General features: G+C 38.6%; 1 protein-coding gene across 5 annotated transcripts in view; it reads left to right on the top strand.

Moving 5' to 3' along the window:
* Window positions 1-21,629, top strand: part of LOC150087042 (catenin delta-2-like) — an 863,363-nt gene that overhangs the window by 571,135 nt on the left and 270,599 nt on the right. For all 5 annotated transcript variants that reach the window (XM_090372913.1, XM_090372911.1, XM_090372910.1 and 2 more), the window contains one exon: window positions 12,968-13,128. In XM_090372913.1, the coding sequence (XP_090229039.1) occupies window positions 12,968-13,128 (161 nt within the window). The remainder of the gene's footprint in view (window positions 1-12,967; window positions 13,129-21,629) is intronic.

Below are 21,629 nucleotides of genomic sequence, written 5' to 3'. Positions count from 1 at the left end.
TTTCCCTGACAATAGTCACCAACAACTACTAGTTTTGTGTGACCAACCATATTCAACATTCTTCTCTCGAACAGCCTTAGCACATTTATTAGAAAACCAAGGTTTAGATAAAGGGCAAGATTTTAAAGTGGAGTGTGTGATAAAGGATTTCATTCCTACAAGAATAATTTCACTGACACCATCTGAGGAAACGTTAACATCAGAAGTTTTGAAACAGTAATCTGACCAAGGAAAAGAAGAAAAGAAATCTCGCAGGTCATCCCATTTTGCATTCTTGTAATGCCAAACAACATGAGGTTGGGAATAGCCATGAGATAAAGGCTCCATTGGGGAAGAGACAATCACCAAGTTGTGATCTGAGGTAACATAAAGGACCACTCCCTTTGACCGTGTACTTAGAAGGGTTGTTTGTGAGAAAAAGATCAAGCGTGTTGGCTGCATGGTTAGAATTGTCTGGTATTCTTGTAGGTAAATTAACAATCTGCGCAAGGTCATTAGTAATTGCAAAAGCCTCAGCATCTCGACCAGCTGGGATTGTATGACTAGAAAATGGAAGCCAGCTGGAGTTGTGAACATTAAAATCACCAAGGAAAATTACTTCACTATTAGGAAAGTTGGACTGGAGAAAGTCAAGTTGCAAAGAGAGGAAGTCAAAGAGCTCCAAGTGTTTAGTGGAGTTGGGAGAACGGTAGAGACAACAGATGAATTTGACAGAATGAGGTAAAGAGATTTTAAACCAGAGAAGATCGAAAAGAGGAAATTCCAAATTACCAAGTCTCTGACATGAAATATCAGAAAGGACATATGCACAAGTACCACCTTTGAGGTGAAAGAAATCGTACAGCGAATAATTTGGGCAAGTGAGATGAGCAGTAGTTGAATCGACCGATAACCGAGATTTTGTCAGAAAAAGTACATTGGGTTTGGCAGACTGTAAGTGGAAATGGACATCATTGAGTTTAGAACTGAGACAATGTATATTTGTGAAATGAACTAGGAAGTATTTGGGAGGTTTGGATCTTTTTGCTGATAAGCTTCCTCTATTAGTTTAACAATTCATGGTGTATTCAATAGTAAGAATAAAAGGTGTGGGGTGATGCTGAATGAAGTAATGAAATTTTTGGATATGGCGCACACATGATAAGAATATACCCAGATCCTTGACATAATGTGGCCTCGACAATGCCCCCCCACCACACATACACACTATTTGGACTCCCTCCACTCACTATATGGCAGAGTAGAGGTAGCAAGATTATACACTAGCTCATCCAGAAGCCTCCTGAAGAGTTACCAATAGGTTTAGTCCGGTGTACTAACTAGCGACTGGTCTGCAAACACTGTTTTAGAGCTGTATCCTTAGAATGTAAGGAAGATTGTATCTCACTGTGATGTCCATTCTAACCTCAAAAGCCATCAGTCATACTGCATGATGGAAAAGATGGCGAAGGGTTGACTGGAACTTAGCTTTGGAGACTAAACATGGGTTTCACCACTTCAAGTCTCCAGTAAGCAAAGTGGTGGTTGCACTTGTTGATGAGAGTCATCTACCACCTAGTATTGCCTGGTATTACATAGGGGCGGCATTCCTCCATATGGTGCAGGCACCACACCTCGACCTCTGCTTACGTTGGTTCACGCCTGGGTGGTCCCCACAGTGTGCTTGTGCATGCGGGTTATACCCAGGATTACTAATAGTCCCACCATTGTTAAGGTGCAAGCAGAGGATTTGGATGTCACAGACCATCCGGACTTCACCGAAATTGGGTCCTCTTGACTTGAGTGTCACCCAAATATCAGTTCGATCAGCGTTTTAAACTCCCAGGTAGCAAGTTCAGCTTGTCTGTCATATCTGAGAGAATGTCTCTGACAGCCTCAAGGACCATATTATGTTTAGGCGAGACGGGATTCTGACTCTTCTGCTTGTGGAGGGATTGGTATTCTTGTCAAAACTACCATACTATCAAGACATCTCCAACTAGAAACCTACTTAGAAGTTGTAGCAGTCGAGATGGCAATGGGAATACCATTAACCCTTGCTTCTGTTTATATACCTCCTAATTATCCTTGTTCCCAGACTGAACTTGACAACCTTTTAACACAACTGCCACCTCCTGTCTGTTTACTCGGTGATTTCAACGGTCAACATCCATTGTGGAGATCTTCCACCATGGATAGGAGAGGTCAAGTAATTGAAACATTCCTAGATAATCATAATCTGACTGTATTAAACACTGGCTCTTCAACTACCTACAGGTACAACATCTGCCACAGACTTATCTATCTGTTCATCTCTTTTTCCAAGCATGGAATGGTTGGTGCTGAGTGACCATTTTCCCATCATCAGCTTAATTCAAACACTGGTCATGTTATGCCCTAAAGCCTCTTCTTGGAATTTCCACAAGGCAGACTGGAAAAACTGCTCTACTTGTGTCCTGCTCAGCGAACAGTATGTACAACAGCAACATATTGATGACATAACTGAAAAAATTACCAGCCATATATTATTGGCAGCCGAAATTTCCATTCCAAAATCCGACCAGCACAAACAGGTACAGCAAAACCAATGGTAGAATGTAGATTTTTTCCAAAGCTAAAAGAGAAAAAACCGTGCTTGGAACCAATTTCAAAATTACCAACTACTGCTAACCTAATTGTTTTCAAAAAGCTCAGAGCCAGAGCAAGACAAATCAGTAAAAAAGCAAAACATGACGAATGAATTAACTTTGCCTGAACTATTAACATAAATACTGACACGCGGATTATCTGGAAAAAAATACAAGCACTCAATGGGAAATTTTTGCCGTTGCACTTTCCAATAGTACAATGCAATGGTCAGGAATTATCCACTCATACTGATATTGCACATGCTTTAGCAGAATCTGTCTATAATATTTCTGCCTCTTCCTCTTATGTGACCTCCATTCAATGCATTAAAACTAATGAAGAACGTATTAAATTAAATTTTTCAACTAGTCGCTCACTTCTGTATAACCAGCCCTTTACTTACCCTGAACTGAAAGAATCCCTGAGCAAATCTCCATCTAGTGCAGCAGGACCAGACAGCATTCACTATAGTATGCTGAAGCTTCTATGTGTCGCCGATCTATGCATATTATTGCTCTTTTACAACCGGATCTTTTCAGAAAATACATATCCTCTCTCTCTCTTGGCATCATTCCTATATTTGTGCTGTACCAAAACCCGGCAAAGATCCATCTCTAATTCAGAATTATAGACCGATATCATTGACAAGATGTTTGGGCAAAATATTTGAAAGGATAGTGTATAGGAGGCTTACCTGAATTCTAGACTCCAAAAATCTGCTTTCTGATCACCAATATGGCTTCTCTAAAAACATGTCCACTCTCAATTTACTTGTAAAAATTGTATTAAACATAATGCCTTCATCAGGAGAAAACATCTAGTTATGATCAACCTGGATATTCATAAAGCATTTGACACCACATGGCATCATGGTATCATTAAAGATATGCATCAGTTAGGACTGAGAGGCTACCTCCCTTTTATAATTGAGAACTTCGCACATTTCAAGTCTGATATCAAAACATGCTGTCAGCATCCCACATTCAAGAAGAGGGTGTCCCACAGGGTTCCATATTGAGTCCAACCCTATTTGCGATTAGGGTCAACAATATTTTGGAAGATATTCTAAAAATGATTGAAGTATACATGTATGCTGATGGCCTCACCATATCCTGCCAATCGCTAAGTATGAATACTATCGAAAGACAGCTACTAATTGCTCTAACCAGAGTTCATTCTTGGGCCTTATGCAATGGATACCATCTCGCTGAACAGAAATCGACTACCACTCATTTCTGCAAACTTCGGTTGGTCACTTCATCCTGATCCTGATCCAGAGCTAAAGATAAATGACGTGCCAGTTCTTCTTGCTCACACTGTTGATTTCTTGGCCTGATACTAGATAGGAAACTGAACTTTCAAGTACATGTGGGCTATCTTTGAACTATCTGTTTGAAGAAGTTGAATATCCTCGGTGTGTGTCATCCTTGTCATGGAGCACTGATCGACATACCTTTATCCATGTTTGCAGAGCTCTCAACAGGTCTTGCTTGGACCATGGTTCTCCAGTGTATGACTCTGCGAGAAAAAGTACTTTAGAGCAATTAAACACCATCCAGCACAGTGCTCTGAGAGTTGCTCTAGAGGCTTTCAGAACCTCCCCAGTTTGGAGTCTTTACATCGAAGCCCATGAACCTCCCTTAATCTTTGCAGAAAAACTTTACTTCTGATGTATGGCACAAAAATTCAGTCTTCCTTCTCTCCCTAGATGGAGATGCCTATACAAAACCGAATGGGAGTCATTTTACAATAGCAAACCAAATGAAAACCAGCCTGCTCCACTTAGATTTAAGGAACTGACTCAATCATGGAATATAGAAATCGGTAATATATTTCAGGATATGACAGCACCACCACCCTGGACAAATATCTGTGCAATATATGATGACTATTTTCAACAGTGGGGAAAGAACACCTTCTCTCTCTCTCTCTCTCTCTCTCTCTCTCTCTCCAATATTCCACAGTTACATGCAACTTACTCTTTTTCTCATTCACAGGCCCATGAAATCTACACAGATTGATCGAAAAATGAGACCCAAGTTGGTGCTGCAGTAATATTCCTGTCATTCACCACTTCTGTTTCCTTACCAGTAGAATGCAGTATCTTCACTGCTGAGCTTTATGCTATAAATGTAGCTCTGGATCACATTATTGAACATCTAATTCCATTTGCTTTAATATACACTGACTCATTCAGTGCTATCTCTGCTATAAACAGTAATATCATCTTGTCTCTGGGCACCTCCATAGCCAGGTGGGCAGGAGCAGTAGTGCATAGCACACGCTTCTTGATTAAACCGGGGTTTGAGCCCGTGGCCACCAAATATGGAGGATGCGGAAAGGCCACCACATATCCCCTGAGCAATATGGCCTTAGTTGCTAATGCTGCTAAAAATCAAATAACAACAACCATCTCGTCTCACCCTGTTATAAAACAAATCCATTATAAATTACTTGTGTGTAATGAGTCAAACCAAACTGTGACATTCTGCTTTATCCCAGGGCATTCTGGGAAATCAGGAAATGAAAAAGCAGATCTTGCAGCCAAACATCCAGATACTTCAATTTTACAGACTTGTATAGTTCCGTATACTGATTTCAAACCCATCATCCTTAACACATGTTACAATAGTTGGTCAACAATCTGTAGAGGATATTCAGCGAACAAACTTTACCAAATAAAACCAGATCCAAAGCTGTGGCTGGCCAGTTTCTGGAAAAGCAGACGAGAAGAAGTAATTCTAGGAAGGCTAAGAATTGGGCATACTTGCTTCACACACCTTTATCTATTTACGAATGACAGCACTCCTCAATGCACACAATGTCATGTGCAACTGACTATTCATCACTTATAAGTGGACTGTCCTCACCTTCTCAATATCTGCTCAATCAGTTTTAAATCATGTGCTAATCCACAGTCATCACTAACATTATTGCAGATTCTTGGAGATGACCCTAATAAGAAAGAACTGTTGACCTTCCTAAATAGCATAGGAATATACCATAAAATATAACAGGTATTGCAATAGATGTTAGCATTTCCTATTAACCATTAGAAAGACACAATATGGCCCTAGCAGCCTATGTGTCGTTAAATCCGAACACAACAACAACATCTACCCCAAAAGCTGGAGACACTGTAAAATATTGACTTTCCCAAAAACAGGGATAATTTAAATCCAGTTAATCATTCAGATCCATTCAAAACTACCTTCCAGTTGCCTGCCCCAAATTTTAATATGAAATTATGTGGTCATCTAATGTAGTTTTTAGAATCTTGAAAAGTTCTTAACCGAAATCATCGTTTGAGGAAAGGTTTCAACTGTAGATCTCATGGTAAAAGCACAATCAACCATCTACAACACCTGCTTAAAGAATGAACATGTAGTCATGCTATGCTTGGACATCAAAAAGGCCTTTGATATGATTTGGAAATATGGAATCTTACATGACCTACGTGACTTTGGGCTTCGAGGCTATCTATCTGCCAACATTTATCCCTTTGATATAGGCACCAGTATGTGGCGAGGGGTCCTTCCAGTGACACTGCTACTCCAGATTAGTATCACGGGGATTCCAATGCCCAGAACCTATGTTCCAGGCTAACACCATACAAATTCAGCATGTTTGCAGTGTGCTGTGACCCTTAGAAACTGGAAAATGGGGACCCTGGTTGTTGGTCGAGGGGGCCCAGCACTGGCTCCTGCTTCAACAAGATGGGTAATATGGATGGCTTGGCCAGGATCAATTGTCTAGTGGGTTTGCATCAATGCAACCATGTCAGTGCCATACCCTTATCCTCACAGTCCGAGGAACAGGATTCATTCTTGAGGAAGTGTGGGTATGGTGTCTGGGAAGCCCTGGTGTCCCATCCTGAGTGTATTTATTGCTTAATGGGATGCCCAGGTAATGGGCATCCCATTTGGGCTGCATGGTGGGTGGAGAGCTTGGACACTGATCAAATATTAAAAACACTATGAATCCTGATAATGTTATTTCTTAAGGGTCCTCAACACAGTCCTTATCAGAAAATAATAACCATGAAACAAACTGCCAATGCAGCAAAGAGACCCCAAACAGAAGTGCAATCTGGTCACATGCCAACATTCTTAATAATGCATTCAAAAAATCAAACTCAAGCCTATTGGGAAAATGTCGCCCTTTTTAAACAGAAGGGTTTAGAGGGGTTAGCAGGTTCCCCGAAATCAGTTAAGACTTCATTCCGGGGACTTCCTAAGTGAAAAAAGTGACAGGCACTTTGAGTAGTTATTTCAAGAAACATTAATTGGAGGAATGCCAATTACCACAACATCATACAGAACACTAAATTCATCACAAGGTGTCATCTTGGAGTGGGGGACCTCCTTGGGATTATTGAGGAGGAAATCTGCTCCCAACTAAAGTCACACAGGGAATGGAATGATAGCTGTTAAAAAAAAATTTCTGTACACAGGAATGGGAAATTACTACAAACCAGAAGGATCTGGTCATCCTTATTTTGAATATTACAACTTCTCCTAATTCGAGAACAGCCAGCTACATAAATTGCACAGTAAGGCCGTACATTCCAAACCTCCTGCAATGTTTTGGAATTCATGCCTGCACTTGGTGAAGTGCAAAATACTGTAGAAGCAATGCATGTTCTGCCACCAAACCCACTTTTGTCAACTGTGAAGGTGAGTACCCTGCATACTCAAGGACATGCTGGCATTGGAAATGAGAAAATATAGTGACACAAAGCAGAGTTGAATATCCTATAAAGAAATGCGAAACTAGTAATGTCAATAAGTAGCAATAAGCCCACATATGCTCAGAAGGCTGTAGGTAAGCAATCTGTTTGGGAATCAAACAGATATGACCATTCCACCAAAAGAATTTTTTTTTTTTTTTTATGAAAACCCCAAACACGAAGGTATCAAAACCTATAGTACTTAGTACCGTGCATGGGTTGAAGGAGAAGTATGGGGGGAGGGGAGTGCCGGAAACTTTGCTCTAGAGACGAAACATGGGTTTCACCACTTGAAGCCTCCAATAAAAAGAATCTTTTGCTCTCATTACACGCTACTTATTGAGCACTCAAAATGTAGTACAAAACAACTCAATCAGCTCCCACTCCCATATCGATACCACTTACTGCTCTGCCTCTAACTAAATAAAATAACATGAAGAAAAATAAAAAGCACAACTTGAAAAAATGGAAATAGAGAAGAAGGAAACAAATAACAATGCATTCTGGGAATTTTTTATGGAGGAAGATATGGCCATTGGACAATGTCTATACTTCTCTCAAAAGGATAAATAAAAGGAGAAAGCAAAGCCCTCAGCATCTCAGAAGTTATCTGATGGACCCACAAAGCTCAAATAATGGCCAAATTCATGCAGTGGAATTGCTGTGGATTCTGGAATAATATTGATGACATTAAGGCCCTCCTCCATAGGCATGAGTCAGTGTGCCTCTGTTTGCAGGAGACATATCTAAAGACAAATGAAGACCCTACCTTATGTAATGTCAGCAGAATATGTAAAGAAAAAATCGTGGATGGACTTGCTCTTGGTGGAGTTGCTATTCTACTGGGCAACTGTACCCCTTTTAAAGTAATTACTCATACAGTCGGTTACTATTCACCTATTTGTAGGGTTCCTTCTCACAGTTTTGGTATTTTTTGCCAAATACCATAATTTGGTATTTTTGCCACCTGGGATCAACAGCTCCCAGACAGACCTTGATGATCTTATAGTGCAACTGTGTGTTCCTATTCTTTTATTAGGAGATTTTAATAATATCCTCTGGGGTAGTCCAAAAACTAACACAAGGTGCTGGTAAATATAGCATATGCTCCAGAATAATAAACTCTCTCTTTAATAGAGGAATGAACACCTTTCTACACATGCCCACCCTAACCTTTACTGCCACTGATCTCTCCATCGGCTCCCATTCTCTCCTCCCTTTATTCCTGTGGGAGGTTGATAAAAATCCCTACGGGAGTGATCACTTCCCTGTAATATCATTTGTGACAAAAAAAAAAAAAAAAAAAAAAAAAAAAATCAAGGATATCTCAGTGAAAGTTTCGTAAGGCTGCCTTCAAATGTCTGGCAGAATTTGACATCACAAGGGTCAACCAATGGCCAATCAGTGATGCAGTTTCATACGTTACAGAAGGTATTGTCTACGCAGCAATGGTTGCAATTCCTAAAACATCCATGTGGTCTCCACTATTCCTGAAACCTTGGTGGAATTCAGAATGCACAGCCACAACAAGAAAAGCCCAAAACAAGGCTTGAGGGTTATTCCACCAATATCCCACCATTGAAAATGTAATATCCTTTAAATATGCAAATGCCAAAGTATGCTATATGCCACATCAAAGGGAATCTTGGATTAGTTTTTCCTCCTCCATAACCCAGTTTTGTAGCTCAAAAGTAGTCTGGAATGAGATTCAAAAAATGAAGGGAAAACATCCACCATTCCCTTCAGTGAGCTTAGAACATAATGGATGTCCAATTGCAAATCCGACTGCAGTTGCATATATTTTAGGGAAATCATTTGAAAATACTTAAGCGGAAACATTTGCAAAAATCTCTGAAATGACATCATTGGCTCTGAAAGAAAAAAGTGACATATATGCATTAAACTTCTCTTCAAAAGGGGTTGAACCATATAACCAACTTCTTTACACAGGAAGAGCTGCTTTTTTTTTTTTTTTTTTTGGCTGATGTTGTATAAGCTTGCTTTCTTGCATCATGTGCCTCTACTAATGCTAATCACTTCACTGCTACTGTCGTTCTTCCATCATCCATAATCTCCAGTCATTTACCTTTAGAGTGCAGCCTCATTACTGCTGAACTACATGCCATACAAATGGCCTTAGAAACTTTAAAATTGCACCAGTTTACCCATAGTGTTATTTTCAATGATTTCTTCAGTGTCCTCACTTTACAGCAACCAAAGAAACATCACAACTATCTACTTGGTCATAATCATAACTTATTGACTGCTCTAGCTAAGGACATGAAAGTAGTAATATTTTTGTTGGGTCACTAACCATATTGGCATAACTGGCAATGAGAGTGCTGACCATGCAACCAAATTTACTGTGGAACCAGTTGATGCTTCTTTCAAAATCCCCTACACTGACTATAAAAGTCTTGGGAATAGTTGAAGTATAAATCACTAGCAAATCATATTCCAAAACCAAGAGAGCAAAAAATCCCCTTCAGATTAAACTGAATCTCCAGTGCTGGCATATAGCTTCTGGTCAAATCAAAAGGAAAGAAGTCATGCTTGCAAGACTAAGAATAGGACATACACACCTTACTCACTTTTAACTTTGTTTTTCCTCAGATCCACCTTTCTGTCTGACCTGCCATGTTAAAGTCAGTCCAGCATATCATAGTTGACTGCCCTCTCTATAATGGAGTCTGGCAATGCATCTTATCAAAGCATGCAGCCTAAATAACTTCTATTTTGCAACAAATTTTAGACGACAGACAATTTTAAAATACTAAAATGATCTGGTTATCAGCAGTGATCATTCGTGTATTAAGAATTTGCAGATAAAGGAATCACTAGGTGGCAGTGATCACAGTGTGCTGAAGTGGGATTTACTCAAAGAGGTAACTACCGTCAGGGGTAAAGGAAAGGGTTTTTGCTTCCGTAAAGGGGAGTACAGTGGTCTCAGATAGTTTTTAAATTCTGTACAGTGGGATCAACTGACGATGTTACAAACAGTAAATTCTAAGTGGGAAGCATTCAAGGAATTAATCGTAGAAGCTACTAGACTTTATATACCGATTAAGAAATATCGTTCAAGGTTTAGGCCTAAATGGTTATCAAATGAACTAATGAGACTCGTGACAGAGAAGAAAAATGCATGGGATGCATATAAATTATCAGGTGACGCAGAAACCTGTGGCAGATATAAGCTAGTCTGTAATCAGGTCACAAAGGAGGTTCGGCAGGCGAAGGCGGATTACGAGAAATCTTTGGCAAAAGATGCTAAGAAAAACAGCAAGGATTTCTTTACTTATATAAACTCTAAAAGGAAGGGGATGAATATGATTGGTCCACTTGACATCGATGGTTCGACTGTTGATGATCCTGCTCAGATAGCAAACAAACTGAATGAGTATTTTGCATCTACATTCACACGTGAGGAATTATTACAGTTTGAAAATGGAAGAAGGTTATAAAATTGTAGCAGTGTGCTTAATGATTTTGTAATAACTGAGAGCAAAGTGGAGGAGAAATTGTTGAAGTTAAACATAAGAAAGGCACCTGGGGTGGATGGGATCTATCCAGTTATTTTAAAGGAGGCGGCAAAGCAACTAAGCAAACCCTTAGCCATAATTATGAGAGCATCCTTGGACTCAGGGGAGGTTCCCACGGACTGGAGATGTGCAAATGTGTCCCCAATTCACAAAGGTGGATCGAAGGGTGACACGAGTAATTACAGACCAGTTAGTTTAACTTCTGTTCCGGGTAAAATAATGGAGTCACTGGTTAAAGATGCATTGCAGGATCATCTAGACAAGACTGCAGCAATAATTCAAACACAGCATGGGTTTGTTAAGGCAAAGTCTTGTCTGACAAATTTGATTGGTTATTATGATGTGGTCACAAAGGAACTGGATGCAAAAAATAATTTTGATATCATATACTTGGATTTCAGGAAAGCTTTTGACACTGTTGCGCATGGAAGACTACTGTACAAATTGGAGCAGAATGGTATTAAGGGTAAGTTGCTACAATGGATAAAAGGATGGTTAAGTGGGAGAAGACAGAGGGTGGTAATCAATGGGTGCTGCTCTTCGTGGACTAATGTTATTAGTGGAGTCCCACAGGGTTCGGTGTTGGGTCCACTGTTGTTTTGTGTATTTATCAATGATATTGATGAAGGTATATCAGGCTTAATGTCGAAGTTTGCAGATGACACAAAGGTTGGCAGGGTTGTTAATGACAGTAATGGCAGTGTGCTACTGCAACAGGATCTAGATAATTTGGGCAGATGGGCTAAGAAGTGGCAGCTGAAGTTCAACCTTGACAAATGCAAAGTACTGCATATGGGTAGAAGTAACCCCAGAGAAACGTACCAACTGTGTGGTACTACACTTAAGGTGGTAGAAAATGAAAAAGACCTGGGAGTAATTGTGCAGTCAGATATGAAGTTTTCTGAGCAGTGCAGACAGGCTGCTAGGGCGGGTCATGGGGTTTTGTCAATGATATATAGGAATTTTGCTAGCAGGGAAAAGGAGGTGATTGTCCCTCTGTATAAGGCAATGGTCAGGCCACGCCTTGAGTACTGCGTACAGGTCTGGAAGCCTCATTTTAGGAAGGATGTAGATTTGCTTGAACGTGTACAGAGAAGAGCAACACGATTGGTGAGGGGAATGAAGGGATCCTCTTACCAAGAGAGGCTTAAGTTCTGCAAATTGCAGTGGCTGGAGACTAGGCACCTGCGCGGTGATCTGATTGAGGTCTATAAGGCCTTGAATGGGTTGAGCACGCTGAATTCTGATGGGATCCTTCCATTTGTTCAGATTACCAACCTACGGGGACATAAGTTCAAATTAAGAAAGGACAGATGTAGAATAGATGTGCGGAAATTTGCCTTTAGCCAGCGGGTGGTTAATTGCTGGAACAAACTTCCATCTGTCATTGTGGAAGTTGATAGGTTAAATAAATTTAAGGAGGAACTGGACAGGCATTTGGAGGGAATGGTGTGATTTTTTTTTTTTTTGGCTGATGCTGCATAATCTCCTACACTTGCTTTCTTGCATCATGTGCCACTACTACTACTAATATTAATGCAGTTTTCACTTTCCTAAAAAAGAGAAAATTGTTTGAAGGTATATAATGCTTAAATTCCACATAATACGCATCTCACTTTTAATAAAACCCGTTATCCCCTACCATTGTTTAGTGCCTAATGGATCTATAACAACAACATAACTCCCCCACTCTACAAAAAAAAAAAAAAAAAAAGAAAGAAAAGAAGAAAAATTCAGATCCCTCAAAATCATACATGTAGTTTGAAAAACTCCATAAATATAATTAAATGGATTTATTTGTTCTTTAATGGGGGAATAAATATATCACTTATTTTGAATGATTAAATTTTAATCTATATGTAAAATAACTATTAATTGGAAAATGGTTAATTGCAATATATTTAAAAAAAAAACTCACTGAAAATCTGGGACAGAATTTAGGAAAAAAAATTGCAACCCACAGGTTGAGAATCTAATAATTATTATTAATTATTATCCTTTGTTTAATGCTTTGTGATGACGTGGTTAGATGTGTAATTTCATGCACTTCAAATCAAAATTAGAAATGATTTTAATTTCTTATATTTTCCAGGATTTGAAGAGACCAATTATAGATGATGCCCTTGCAGTATTGGTACACAATGTAATAATTCCTCATTCTGGTTGGGATCGATCTCATGATCCAAATGAGCAGATAAAATCTCAGGATATATATTGGTCCACTGTTTTCCGTAATGCAAGTGGAGTGCTTAGGTAAATGTATTATTTTCACATTAAGGATTTTGTTTATTGAAATCCTGTGCTTGCATCATAATTGATTTCTCAGGTCCTTTAAATTGTCAGAAATTAGCATTAGCAGGCCTTATCTTAAACATGTCTGTACACTAAAACCCAAACTTGATTTGCTATGAAAACCTAGAAGTTCCTTACTATTCACACACAATGTAGACATTTTTTTTTTTTTTTTTTTTTTTTAGGTAGTAGTGGAGATGTGCTAAGCAGGGAAATTAAAGTCATTATTCAGATATACAGGAACTCCCCGACTTATGTAAGGGTTGCGTTCTGCAGAACGCTACGTAAGTTGGAATTTCCTCCATGCTTGTGCAGCACTCGCAACTCTGCTTATTGAATTGATTGAATCAAAAAAAAAATGTTCGACAAACATGTAAATAGAATTATATATTGTATTTATTCAATTTTTATCTCATGCGCAGGAAAAATTAAAGAAGCATGCAATTTAAAAAAATTTCAAAATTACAAAAAAAGAGAGGAGACAGGCATAATGTCAGTACGTTTTCCTCTTGAGCATCTTTGCCAGAATCAACATCTTCAGCTGATAAGTACTCTGCTGCAGAGGTTGAGGGCAGTGGAGATTTAAAGGGGTCTGCCACTCAACCTTATGAAAGAACATATTAATGGATGACTTGACTGTGACTTTTTTCTTTTCATCGTAGATTTCTTTGTAGCAAGCATATCCCTCTGTTAACTTTTAAGAATCGTTCGCTGTCAGGATTCATCTTCTCAAATCTTGCCATTGCCAATGCAATTTCACGAAATGCCATTCCCATCTCTCTGGTGATGAAGTTTCTCGGCTCCTCATTTGGTTAATCTTGAGCTTTGTCAGCATTTTCTTCTTTCACTATCACTGTCTACAAGTCAATAAGTTCTTTGATAGATAATTTGTTCTCTTCTTCCTCTATTAACTCCTCCACATCTTTGACATCCACCTCCAACTGGAGTAGCTCTGCAACCTTTACAGTCTTATCTGTAACCTCTTCATATGATTTGTCTTTTTCAATTCCTTCGAAGCCTTTTACACGCTGTGGGCATATTTTCTTCCATGCACCATTTAAACAACTTTTAGTGATTTCCACCCAGGCCTTATTAATGTTTAAGATGGCATGGTAAATATTGTAAGATTTTTAAGTCTCTAAACGTAAAATTTTTCTCACCGTCTACTGCATACAATGCCTGAGCAAATGTTGTGCATAAATAGTATGCTTTTAAATTTGAAATAATACCCTGATCCATAGGTTGGATGAGTGAAGTAATGTTTGGAGATAAACACAACTCTCACATTCGAATTGATATCATCTAGATGCGTAAGATATCCAGGAGCATTATCTAAGAAAAGCAAAATCTTGAAAGGAACGTCGTTGTCTTTACAATATTTTTCAACCTCAGGAATGAAGCATCCTCAAAGAGAGAATTGTTATCCATGCTCTCTGGTTCGATTGGAAATGCATGGGTACGGTGGCTTTATTGATATCCTTAAATGAACGAGGATTTCCAGAATGGAACAAAAGCAGTGGTTTTAATCTGTAATCTCCCACTGCATTAGCCCCAAACAGGATCATGGCCCTAGCTGGTTTTAACCTTTTTTTAATAATGGCACCCCTAAGTAATTTATTTTATTTTGCGGCACCCCTAATCAATTTTCTGCCTGTTAAATCCCATTCGCTCTCTGTATATATATATATATATATATATATAATCAAGAATAATGATATAGAGAAGTTTTTTGTGATATGGGGGGGGGAATTAAGTTTGAAATTAGATAAGTTTGAATTACAATAACATTAATATAACTTATGGATCAGGGAAACTGCTATAGTTTGAATAACAATAACATTAACATAACTTATGGATCAGGGAAACTGCTATAGTTTGAATAACAATAACATTAACATAACTTATGGATCAGGGACACTGCTATAGCAAAACATACCTTACAGCCATAATGTGTATATATGTATATATAAAATATTTTAAGTATAAGGTATTGTAGGTAGAACTTGTTAAGGAGCTTTATGTATAGAATATAATTTATGTAATGAATATGCCGTATACCCTGGGAGCGATATATGTTATGAAAGAAAGGGGGGGTGGGATGAACTGGAAAATAAAAAAGATGATAAGAATTGCAAAAAATAGAAAAGATACCAAAAAAATTTTGAAAAAACGACAAAGGTGAAAATAACATTGCAGTGTCTTTCATAATTTTTGTGTCATCATCAGAGGTCATCCACCGAAATCATGAAAAAAGACAGCAATGCTCTTACTTCTGTTTCTGACATGTTCTGTATGCATAGGATCACGTGTGAAATAGCCACGTGTTATTTTACAAATTTAGATTTTAAGTTTATTTTACAAATTTAGATAATATCTTATAATTAAAATATTTTATATATACATATATATTATTTTTTAATATTATACATATATATATATATATATATATATATATGTTATATGATATTTTTTACAATAATATAATTATAAAAATTACATTTCATATTACAAATTATATATATTAATTATACATTATATTATATATATTAATTATACATTAATTATACATTGATACACTTAAATAGAAAGGGTGCAAGAATATTTGCTGATGCTATCGAGGCAGTGTTAGGTGGGTCGGAAAACTGCTAGCTTGGGGGGAGACAAAGACCAATAGATTGACAGTAGCCACTGGCAGAGGTGAAAGAGATTCTTGCACTGCTTCTATTAGAATGAGCAGAAGCCTGAAAAACAAGATGCATGATATTTCAGAGACTGCTGGGAGCCATTGCGGTACAAGTAAACACATGGGTTGTGTTAGGGTAGCTAAGAATAGAAACAGGTGCAGGTATACTTGCGTGTACACCAATGCTAGGAGTTTAGTAAATAAATTTGATGAATTTGAGGTATTGCTCAAAACATCAAAGGCAGATATTGTTGGGATATCAGAGACGTGGTGTCACACAGATATAAGGAATGCAGAACTGGAATTTGGGGAGTACAACGTCTACAGAAAGGATAGACAGGATAGGAAGGGGGGAGGGGTTATGCTATTAGTTAAGAAACACATAAAAACCAAGGAAGTGAAGCCAGTCGACATCGCTGGACAGTGCAGTGTTGAGTCAGTTTGGTGGGACATAAGCATTGGGAGATCAAAATTGAGAGCAGGAGTGTGCTATAGGCCCAATGGCTCTGATGAGTATAATAAGAAACTGTACAGGAAAATAGAGTGGGCCAGTAAATCAGAGAGTCTTATAATGGGAGATTTTAATTTCCCAGATATTGACTGGAATTTGGGGGCTGGTCACTCACACACTAGCAGGGCTTTTGTGGATTTATTGGATGATTGTCTTCTACATCAGCATGTTCGGGAGGCAACTAGAGGGAGTAATACTCTTGATTTGATTATCAGCAGTGATTCTTCATGCATTAAGAATCTGCAGATAAATGAACCACTAGGTGGCAGTGATCACAGTGTGCTGAAGTGGGATTTACTCAAAGAGGTAACTACCATTAGGGGTAAAGGGAAGGGTTATTGCTTCCGTAAAGGCGACTACGATGGACTGAGACAGTATTTAAATTCTATACAGTGGGACCAACTGATGATGTTACCAACAGCAAATTCAAAATGGGAAGCATTCAAAGAATTAATCTTGGAAGCTACTAGGCTTTACATACCAACTAAGAAATATTGTTCAAGGTTTAGGCCAAAATGGATGTCAGATGAACTAATGAGGCATATGGCAGAGAAGAAAAATGCATGGGATACTTACAAACTTACTTATTCAACTCTAGCAGTAAGCTACAGAATCTTGAAATAACTGGGAGTAAAGTGGAGGAGAAATTGTTGAAGATAAACACAAGAAAGGCACCCGGGGTGGATGGGATCTATCCAGTTATATTAAAGGAGGCAGCAAAGGAAGTAAGCAAACCCTTAGCCATAATTATGAGAGCTTCCTTGGACTCAGGGGAGGTACCCATAGACTGGAAATGTGCAAATGTGACCCCAATTCACAAAGGAGGATCAAAGGCTGACACAAGTAATTATAGACCTGTGAGCTTAACTTCTGTTCCAGGAAAATTAATGGAGGCACTGGTTAAAGAAGCACTGCAGGATCATTTAGACAAGACTTCAGTTATAGCTCGGACACAGCATGGTTTTGTTAAGGGGAAGTCTTGCCTGACCAATTTGATTGGATATTATGATGCAGTCACAAAAGAACTGGATGCAGGGAATAGCTTTGATATTATGTACTTGGATCTTAGAAAGGCTTTTGATACTGTTGCACATGGAAGACTGCTACACAAATTGGAGCAGTGTGACATTGGAGGCAAATTGCTGCTATGGATAAAGGGGTGGTTGAGGGGGAGAAGACAGAGAGTGGTAATCAATGGACACTGCTCATCGTGGACTAATGTTATTAGTGGAGTCCCTCAGGGCTCAGTGTTGGGTCCATTATTGTTTTCTGTATTTATAAATGATATTGATGATTGTATATCAAGCTTAATGTCCATGTTTGCAGACGATACAAAGGTTTGCAGGGTTGTCAAGGACACTACTGACACTATGCTGCTGCAACAGGATCTGGAAAGGTTGAGCAAATGGGCTGAGAGGTGGCAAATGAAGTTTAACATTGACAAATGTAAAGTATTACACATGGGAAACAGCAACCCCAGAGCAACGTATCAACTCTGTGGTACTACACTGACAGTGGTAGAGAATGAAAGGGACTTGGGGGTGGTTGTGCAGGCAGATATGAAGTTCTCTGAGCAGTGCAGACGGGCTGCAAGAGTAGCTCATGGAGTATTGTCAATGATATCCAGGAATTTTTCCAGCAGGGATAAGGAGGTGATTATTCCCTTGTATAAGGCAATGGTCAGGCCACACCTAGAGTACTGTATACAGGTCTGGAGGCCTCATTTCAAGAAGGATGTAGAGCTGCTGGAACGAGTACAGAGAAGGGCAACAAGATTAGTGAATGGAACAAAGGGGTGCTCTTACGCAGAAAGGCTTAAGTTTTGCAAATTACAGTGTCTGGAGACTAGGCACCAGCGAGGTGATCTGATAGAGGTGTATAAAGCCTTGAATGGTTTGAGCATGCTCAATGTATTTAGACTCAAGCATCACTCGGGTACCTACCCACCAATCATTGCATCACTCGGGTACCTACCCACCCACCCACCGAAGAAGGGCGAAATAGCCCTGAAACGGTGCCGTCTGGGTGGTGGTATCCATCTGAGAATAAGTAACATTAGTCTTCTCCTCAGGTGAAGCGTTACTTATTCGAAGTAGTGCAATATCATGGCAACCCGTTGTGAAGGTATACATGCTCAATGCTGATGGGATTCTTCCTCTAGCTCAGAATAATCACCTGAGAGGGCATAAATTCAAATTGAGGAAAGACATATGTAGGATAGACGTGCAGAAATTTGCCTTTAGCCAGCGGGTGGTTGGTTGGTGGAACAGACTTCCATCCCTTGTAGTGGAGGTTGATAGCCTAAATAAGTTTAAGGCTCAGCTGGACAGGTATTTTGAACGAACAGAGGGGTGAAGTGGAAGTGGGTTTTTTTTTTTTTTTTTTTTTTGGCTGATGCTGCATAAGCTTGCTTTCTTGCATCAAATGCCTCTACTAATGCTAAAATGTTAATATAATTTTATTCTTTATATAGAGGTACTAAGTAAGCATCAATTATAGGTCACGCTAAAATTAAAAAGATACTGTAAACCTTTTTATAATGAAATAAACATATAAATTAAAAAATAATAATAAGTTTAAGCAACTTAAACCCAAATTACGTGGCACCCCTGGAATGTTGTTGCGGCACCCCGATTGAAAACCACTGCCCTATATTTTGATGCCTTGAAACTGGCAGTGTATGTTTGATCCGGCATTTTTTTCCAATATAGAGCAGTATCGTCAATGTTAAAAATTTTCTGCATTCATCAATAATTTTTTTCAATACATCACAAAATTTCTCTGCAGCTGCAGAATCGGCACTGGCGACTTCACTGCATACTTTAACATTATGGAAACCAGCATAATGCTTGAATCTATTAAACCTCCCGTTGCTTGCCACAAACTTGGGTTTGTGGTTCGCCATACTTCTCCTTAATGTCTTTATAAATACTTGTTGCTTTTGCTTGAATGGTCATTAGACTTTGGGCACTCGCTTCGGCATCTAATTTTCCATCCATATTATTAACAGCTGTTCTATCTTCGATATAGCACCTGAATGCTGTTTTGTGATCACCATTGATCTTAAGTGCATTGATCCTTTGACTGTCCTTTAAATTAGTATTCACTGATGAAGCAGAGAGACTTAATTCCCTTGCAATAGATGACAAACTTTGTCCTGCTTCTTAATTAATCATCTTCATTTCTAAATCATTTTGTTTCGTTTCCTGGCACTACTACCACTTGCACTTTTCATTGGTCACTTTCCCTTCATCATTGTAATACGTAAATAGGAATGAAGAGAAGTTTCTGAAAATTTGTTTTTTATATGATTGAGGATTTCAGTGAAGGAGAACACATTATTATTATTATTATTATTATGAGCTGTATGGTGCAAGGAAGCCTGTGGCTTATGCTGCACCAGCCAAAAAAAAAAAAAAAAAATTTCTGAATTACCCCGAGAGAGAGAGAGAGAGAGAGAGAGAGAGAGAGAGAGAGAGAGAGAGAGAGAGAGAGAGAGAGAGAGAGAGAGAGAGAGAGAGATGATGATGATATCCAGCTCAGGACCCTGGGTGTGACAAGCCCATACTCACCAGCTGTGAGCCCCTGGGGTTCATTTCTCCATAATAGCTTAAAAACCCACACAATTGCAGTTATCAGTATTAGCATAAATGTAGTAAGGTCGAGTTGACTACTCATTTGTAATTAGATGCACTAACAGAAAAGCCCAATAAACCGGAAAGTGCAAATTGTTTTTGTTGTGTTATGATCTTGACCTCCAGAAACATTCTTGGGAAAAATATCACAAAGGCATTCAAAATCGATTCTTATAATGGGAACATATGATAACGATAAAAGTGCAGTGCAATTTCCATTATAAATATCACCTTTCAGAGGGAATAAATAGCTTAGTAATACAGCTAAATTTTCAACTTCCAAGGACTTGGAAAAAATTACAAAAAAAAAAAAAAGTGTTGGATTTACATTATAATGTTTTCACGATACCTCCATTTTTTCCTACCTGATGCAAAATACATTTCCACGATTTTTTTAAGTTTGCACCAGCCGGCAAAAACTTACTTAAAGTTGAATTTCCTTAAGTCGGGGAGTTCCTGTATGGGAAAAAATTAGGCTGATTATTATTGCATTAAATGGTTTATTTTTGTTTAAATTTAGGTTAAAACATGGAAGCTACTAAAAGTTTCATACCTATTAAGAAATATTGTTCAAGGTTTAGGCCTAAATGGTTGTCAAATGAACTAATGAGATTCGTGGCAGAGAAGAAAAATGCATGGGATGCATATAAATTGTCAGGCGACACAGAAGCCTATGGCAGATATAAGCTAATCTGTAATCAAGTCAAAAAAGGGTTAGGCAGGCAAAGACAGATTACGAGAAATATTTGGCAAAGGATGCTAAGAAAAACAGCAAGGATTTCTTTACTTATATAAACTCTAAAAGGAAGGGGATTAATCTGATTGGTCCACTTGATATCGATGGTTCGGCTGTTGATGATCGTGCTCAGAGAGTAAACAAACTGAATGAGTATTTTGCATATGCATTCACACATGAGGAGTTATTAGGTTTTGAAAATGCCAGAAATTTATCAAATTGTAGCAGGGTGTTTAATGATTTTGTAATAAATGAGAACAAAGTGGAAGAGAAATTGTTGAAGTTAAACATAAGAAAGGCACCTGGGGTGGATGGGATCTATCCAGTTATATTAAAGGAGATGGCAAAGGAAGTAAACAAACCCTTAGCCATAATTATGAGCGTATCCTTGTACTCAGTGGAGGTCCCCACGGACTGGAGATGTGCAAATATATCCCCAATTCACAAAGGGGGATCGAAGGGTGACATGAGTAATTACAGACCAGTTATTTTAACTTTGTTCAGGGTAAAATAATGGCGTGACTGGTTAAAGATGCATTGCAGGATCATATAGACAAGACTTCAGCAATAATTCAGACACAGCATGGGTTTGTTAAGGGAAAGTCTTGTCTGACAAATTTGATTGGGTATTATGATGTGGTTACAAAGGGACTAGATGCAAAAAATAATTTTGATATCATATACTTGGATTTCAGGAAAGCTTTTGACACTGTTGCACATGGAAGACTATTGTAAATTGGAGCAGAATGCTATTAAGGGTAAATTGCTACAATGGATAAAAGGATGGTTGAGTGAGAGAAGACAGTGGGTGGTAATGAATGGGTGCTGCTCTTTGTGAACTAATGTTATTAGTTGGAGTCCCACAGGGTTCGGTGTTGGGTTCACTGTTGTTTTGTT

The sequence above is a fragment of the Mastigoproctus giganteus genome, chromosome 4 (assembly GCF_048544385.1).
Source record: "Mastigoproctus giganteus isolate SK-2022 chromosome 4, ASM4854438v1, whole genome shotgun sequence".
NCBI lineage: Eukaryota > Metazoa > Arthropoda > Arachnida > Uropygi > Thelyphonidae > Mastigoproctus > Mastigoproctus giganteus.
This window is presented reverse-complemented; position numbering and strand designations above follow the sequence as displayed.